Source organism: Sarcophilus harrisii, chromosome 5 (genome assembly GCF_902635505.1).
Source record: "Sarcophilus harrisii chromosome 5, mSarHar1.11, whole genome shotgun sequence".
Taxonomy (NCBI): domain Eukaryota; kingdom Metazoa; phylum Chordata; class Mammalia; order Dasyuromorphia; family Dasyuridae; genus Sarcophilus; species Sarcophilus harrisii.
Window position 1 is genome coordinate 70,534,968 of NC_045430.1, and position 7,164 is coordinate 70,542,131.

At 34.6% G+C, this 7,164-nt stretch overlaps 1 protein-coding gene across 1 annotated transcript; it reads left to right on the forward strand.

Annotated features, from left to right (window-relative positions):
* The first annotated feature begins 626 nt into the window (after positions 1–626).
* On the forward strand, positions 627–6,416 carry CLEC4E (C-type lectin domain family 4 member E). Its single transcript, XM_003772400.4, has 6 exons — positions 627–883; positions 1,316–1,408; positions 2,625–2,711; positions 4,102–4,253; positions 5,259–5,374; positions 6,142–6,416. The coding sequence occupies exons 1-6, from the start codon at positions 847–849 to the stop codon at positions 6,302–6,304; spliced, it is 648 nt and encodes a 215-aa protein (XP_003772448.2). The 5' UTR covers positions 627–846; the 3' UTR covers positions 6,305–6,416.
* The last annotated feature ends 748 nt before the right edge of the window (positions 6,417–7,164 follow it).

Here is a 7,164-nt window from a genome sequence, read left to right on the forward strand (position 1 = left end):
ACCCCAAAGATGGGGCACATAGGTGCTGTAGCCACTCTCTTCTCCCCATTTCTTGAATGGGGAATTTCTTCTCCTCCTTTCTTGAATTTCTAACTCCTTTATCGTATCACCAATTACTCCCAGCCGTGCCTCAGTCTTGGATCAGTCCCTTTACTTGGCCATTTTTACACCTACACATGCAGTGCTGAGCAAAGGTGGAGAAAACAATGCAACCATTCTTACAAATCCCCTACAAATTGTTGTTATATATCCTCAACTATTCCCTCACTGATACTATGCAATCAGACTATACATCTTCCATCAAGTAACTAGCTCATTCTCCATAGGGACTCTTTCAAATCTTTTCATCCTTTCTTAAACCTCCTATTTATTCCCTCCCCCTTCATTCTTAGCTGAAAATGAGGTCATTCACTGTGAATTCTCTCTCTTTTTCTCTTTCTAATCTCCTGCTTTTTTGCAACTATCTCCTCATTACCCCTATCTCATGATGAAGAAGCTTTATTCTTCTACTTATTCAAGTGATTTCTGTGGCCTTCCCCCAGCTCATCTGACTCTTGGGGATATTTTTAGTGCTATTTCTTCATTTCCATTCTGTAGCTGTCTTGTTAGTGAACAAAATTGAAGACACATAAGGCTGAAGTCCAGATAGGAAGTTGACACCTCTTGAAGCCTTGCATAAGTGGGGAAATCCTATTGTAAGCTCACATTACCCAAGAGAAAAATAATATTCTATAATAAGTGGGACCAGCATGCACTTATAGAATGACTGCGGAGAGCTCAAGCTTTTAAAATCATCTTTCCTGAATATCATCACAAGAAAAGATTCTTCTGAGACAGAGAAGAGAAATGGATCCCCTCAAAGATTCTGCAGTAGAAAACACAGGTGACATTGCTGTTCTCTCTTTTGGTGGATGGAATTCTTCCTTGAGAAGGGTGGTGAAGGGAGGGAGAAAGGGCAGTTGGAAAATGAGTGAGTGAGGATAAAGATGAAAAGGAATTTCCACAACAAACTGTAACAGGGTAGTGGTGAAGGTGAGTGGTTAGAGATTGAGAAACAGGACTTCTGGGGAAAGACAATTAAAAGGAAAGCAGTTAGAGGAAAGAGAAAAGAGTGGCAAAGATGGAGGTGACAAAAAAAGGAAATAGCCAGGAAAGGGAGAATTTCATGGGATCTGAGTCTTACTGAGATTTATATTCTAAAATTTTTCAATTATTAAGGATGATAGACTTTGAAGCCAGAAAAAGACTGTGCTGTGTTCCAAGCACAGCTTGAAACTGTGAGAGTGCAATCCTTTGGGACTTTCTGTCTCCACAGAGAGAATAGGACTCCATTCTCCCCTATGTTATTGTATTATCACTGGAGTTTCTATATTATTCCTCAGCTCCTGTTTCATCACCAAATGTGTTGGTAAGTTGAACTTTGACTGTCACATGTATGTGGGAATGAAGTCTACCCCTTATACCTTTTTCTTCCCCTTTTGCCACCAGGACTCCTGACTATTTCTTTTATTTCCTTCTCCATGTAGCATCTTTGGGGCCATACATCTAAGTTTAGGCCATTTATCTATGGTACAGATATATCACCATACTGTGGATGCTATATCCCTTATGGAATTTTTCTTTATCCTCTGTTCTTTTTTTAAAATTAAATTTTATTATTTCAACAAACATAAATCCATTTTTATGTTCTCCTCATTGGGAAAAAAAGAAGAAAAGAAAAATTAAACTCTTGTAACAAATACACATAGTTGAGCAAAGCAAATCTCTATATTGACTATGTCCAAAAAATTTATGTCTCACTCTGCATCCTGAGTCCATCATGTCTCTCTATCAAGAGGTAGGTAGTATGTTTCATGCTGTTCCTCTGAAATTATGGTGATTATACTGGTCAGAGTTGAGAAGTCTTTTGTAGTTTGCATTATTATTATTCATTAATTTATGTTTAATTATATTATAATTAATGACATTGTAACATAATTATTATGTAATTAATTAGTCACTTGCATTAATTAATGTAATTGTTTCTTGGGCTTTTCTCACTTCACTTTTCATCAGTTCATAGGCGTCTTCCCAAGAAACTATCTTTCATCATTCTTTTGGCACAGTAGTATTCGTCAACACATTCACCATAATGTGTTTATAGTTAGGCTTTCCCCAAATGGTATTTGTTCTCTATTTCCAAGAACTTTGAAACAGGCTTTATGTGATTTATTAAATTCCTGGGATTTTTAAGTTGTATCCTTGTGTTCATATAGTAATTTCTTCTTAACTTTGGTTTAGTTATTGCCTTTCATCTGAAGCCCAGGTCTTAAACTTTATACTCATAAATCATGTCCAAAGTTTTGGTATATGACTTTTGGGGGAGAAGCTTGGTGCAAGTATTACCTCCTATTGACTCTCCCAGTTGCTCTCACCCTACAAAATTATTTTATTCATATTTTATATTTATATGTTTACATATTGTATCTCTCCAACAGAATATAAGTTCCTGGAAGGGAGAGAATGTGACTTTTGCTTTGTATTCCCAGGGACTAGCATAATCCTCCTTCATGATAACAGAAAAGTAGATAGAAAAATAGTTTTGAAAGTGAAAGGCAATGAATGACATTCTTACTTCTTTCTAGTGTCCCATCGCTTATTCTCTCGGGAGTGTGAAGAAGACAAGGACCAGTTTTATTTGACTGAATCCACCTGCTTTATTGACCCCTCAGGTATTTCATCCATCAAATAAGAGACCCATTCACATGCCCACATTCCTTGTACTCATGGGCTGATTTAAGAGCACTTGAGAAGAAGAAGAACAGGAAAGATAAGTAAATGGTAGTTACATCAGACCCAGTTTTCTGGCAGATCAGTCTAACGGGCAATCTAATCCAAATGATTGTCATGGCATGGAGGATTGAGACAAGATCATGTTAACCACATCTTGGGAGGTTGAATACAGGAAGAAAGATATAAACACAACAATGGAACAATGATTTTTGTCAGGTTGGAAATATGGGGGAGATAACAAATTTAAGGGATTAGAAGAAATGAGATATTTATTTGCTTCAATAATAATGATTAGCAGTGTCATCCTTCATCTCAATTGTCACTACTTCAAAACCAGAAAGTAAATGAAAGAGGAATTGCTTTTAGAATAGGGGTTGGGTAAAAACCTCAGAAATTCATTTCTGTGATTGCTAAATTCATTCCAATTCTCAATTTTAGGCAAGTAATTTGTTTTTCTGCATCTCATATTGAGATAGTGGAGAGTATGAATGGGAAAAAAGGGCTGCCTCCATACTTTGATAAAAGTACAGAGGAGGTTACTTTTGTGTTATTTATGGCTAAATCCAACCCATCTCTTCCCATAGTCCTATAATCAGGAAGCAGGTCACTGAGTTAGGTTTGATTTTAAGCTATGTTTTCCCTTTTTCAAATCTCTACTAACATCTTTTCTTTTGTATTTTGTCATATTTAATATTTATTATGGCTATTTATTTGTGTCTTATTCTGCCTTCTAAATTGATAGCTTCTTAAAGAGTGAAAAAAGAGGGGAAGGCAATAAACAATTATAGAGTGCCTGCTATGTACCAGGTACTGTACCAAGCACCTTTGACAAATAATATCTCATTTGATTGTTGCAACAATCCAACATTATAGGTGTTACTATTATCATTCCCATTTTACAGTTGAGGAAATTGAGAACAGCAGAGGTTAAGCAATTTTTCCAGGATCAAAAAAGCTAGTAAGTGTTGGAGGTCAAATTCGAACTCAGCTTTTCCTGATTCTAGGAAGAGCCTCTATTTGAAGACTCTTTGTAGCTCCACTGCCCTAAACATGTTAGATGCTCTTAATAAATGTAAATATAAACTGTATTGAATTACAATGATGTACAAGAAACCATAGGTTTTTATAAGGTGACATCTAAGGGGAGGAACAAAGATGTTTATGAAACTTATTTTAAGTGACTAAAATCTGAGAGTTGGAATAGATTTTTGTACTAATGGTTGAAAGATAGACTTGATTTCCCAGTGGCCTAGATTGGTCCTAATGAAAATTTCCTATCTTTATTCTCTTTTCTAAAGGGATGCTCACTGTAACTTTACCTCTCTTTAGGAACTATAAATACCTGCTGCCCATTAAACTGGAAAAAATTTCAAACAAGCTGTTACTTCTTCTCTAATGATACCATGACTTGGACTGCAAGCTTGAAGAATTGTGAAGAAATGGGAGCTAAGCTCGCAGTTATAAACACACGAGAGGAGCAGGTATCTTGAGAAATATAATTGAGTCAATATACCCCAAAGACTCCATTACTTCTTCCAGATGGTCATGGTTCAAGATGAAGTATTATGTTAGTTTGCATATAGGTGATATTTCTAATCACCACAGCCAACTTCCCTGGAAAAAGAGGACCCTATATCATAAAATTTATATGTGAGAATGAGGAAGAATTTATTGGACGCTGATAAATCTATGAGACTGGTAGTATAGTTCCCTTTCTGGTATGCTTTAAGGATAGCATATGTCATTAGACATGATGGCACAAGCTTTTAATTCCTGATATTGGAGGAGTCTGAGGCTGGTGGATCATCTGAGCTAGGTTGTTCTAAGCTGCAGTAGGCTAAAGCTGATTAGGTGTCCACACAAAGTTAGCACAAATGTAGTGACTTCTTTCTCCTAGAGCATGGTGCCCCAGCTTGCCTAAGAAGGCTCAAACTGTCTCAGGTCAGAAAGACAAAGTTATTTAAAATTTTCTTGACTTTGAGAATTGGGAAGGAGCTTATGAGTGGCCATTATGATTCCAGGCTCAGCAAGATAGAGTAAACCAGACAAAAAAAAGATATAGTATTTGCTTTCCTATCTTTCCCAATGTTAGGTGATGAATTAATACCAAGAGTAATAAGGACTTATATTAACAAAGAGCTTTAAATTAATAAAGTACTTTACAAATATTGTTTTATTTGGACCCCTATGGGGTAGATACTATGAGTATTATTATCCTCATTTTTCAAATGAAAAAAACATCTCAACAAGGTAAAGATACTTGTCCATGATAGAATTATAGCCCAAATATTTCTGGCTGCAATTCACGCATTCTTTGTGAGAACATGATCTTTTTAGGCCTTTTTCAATTAAATCTGTGTATTCACTCATTTTTCTGTGCTAGATTTCCAAAGTTCATGTCTTTCCTCATTTGATAACTATTGCCTTTGCCTGGTTATGAGCTAAAATCAGCCACCTCCAACTTGTTCAATTATGTTTTCTTCCAGATTTTTCTTTTCCGAACAAAACCCAGAGGGAGAGAGTTCTACATTGGTCTGACAGACCAAGTGGTTGATGGCCAGTGGAAGTGGGTGGATGGTACACCATTCAACGAATCTTTGAGGTAATTTTCTTCCTGAAGGAAGCTGTGTCCCTATTATCTCCCCTTATTTCTTTGCATGAATCATGTATAAAAGAAGAGGGGGCATTTTTTGTTGCTTCAGGAGATAACTCTGACTCCATCTTTTGAGGAGGAAAAGGAGGAGGAGGAGAAAGAAGAAGATATTGTTGAACTAAGGAATGAACAGGGCTTATAAAGTGGAAGAGAAATCAAAAAGTTAGAAATATTTAAAATTCTGAACACAGGGTCAGCAATAAACAAGGAAAAATAAAGTATCTGAGAGACAGGATAGATTCCAGTGATCTGGATGTAGAAAAAAACTGGGAAATCTCTCTGTGACTTAATCTTTTATATATCTTCAGAAGTCATAGTTTATAAATGACTCTCATATACATACACATAGATTATGTCAACTGATCATCTTAAATAAACACAATAATTAGCTGACTAAGGATTATTAAACCCATTTTATGGCAGGTAAGGAACTAGAAGCTCAAAGAAATTAAATGGCATATTTCAGATTATATATCTGATCATAAAAATAGGATGAGAAGATTCTAGATTTTCTGATATCCAATTCAGGACTTTTTCCATTATATCACTCTGCTGTTCCTAGGGGATCGATTAATATACAATGTTTGGCCAATGAAATGACCTATAGTTAAAAAAATTGAAGATGGAGAGAATAGTACCAAAGAAATAAAACCAAAATAACCCTCCTTTACCTACTCCTGCATCTCAGGAATTAACATCTTTCATGTCTCTTACAGCTTCTGGGATATAGGGGAGCCAAACAACATTGCTGGGGTTGAGGACTGTGTAACTATTAGAGACAGTTCAAATGCAAACAACTGGAATGATATGACATGCTTCTTCAGGATGTATCGAATTTGTGAAATGCCAGTGCATTTTTCGATGGAGAAAAAACAGTAAAGAGAATATATGCTTTTAAAATTTATAATGTAAAAGGATGAAATATGTTTATGTTAACATTTATTATTGTTGTTTTAAATCTGAATTGATAAATAAATATTTAACAAATTTATCAGTTTTAATTTCTACCATGATAAACACTGGTATAACCCATAAAACAAAAGCTCTTTGGGGTCCTAAATAATTTTAAAAGTATAAAGGAGTCTTGAGATTAAAAAATTTGAGAATCATTGCTTTAGATTTTCAAAATAATAATTGTTACCTTACTTGAGATCTTATCTCTAATTCTTATTTATTTAGCGAGATCTAGAGCAAAACAGAGTTTATTATTTTCATTTTCATTCTGTATGTATCCATATTTTAACTTTTCTCAATTTTTGTATTTTGTTTTCTTATATATGCATTGATTTTTTTTCTTTTTATTGTGAAATTAAATTCATTTATTTTTAGGGTTATAATTGTTAACTATGTTTTCTCCCATCAGCTATGAAATCTGAATATAATGATATAATACAAATTTACTTTTTCTTTTAACACTTAGTTTCTAGGCTTTATTTTTTTTTAAATTTCTATCTATACTTTCTTTTCCCAAAGTACCTCTTTAACCCATTATCTTGTTGAAACCCAAGCTCTTTGAGCTTACTTTTATTGTTTCTCGCTCTTTCTCTGTCTTTGTTTCTTTTTTCCCTCATTCCATTTTTTTCATTTATTTAGCTCTTCCCCTTCCTAAATCAGATCAGAATGTAATATCAAGTATCTGATTATTTATCTCTGTAAAATATTTATATAGTTACAAAGTTACATAAAGTAAAACTATCAAATTCTCTCTATTTCTTCATTGTTTCCCTTCCTTTTCTTTT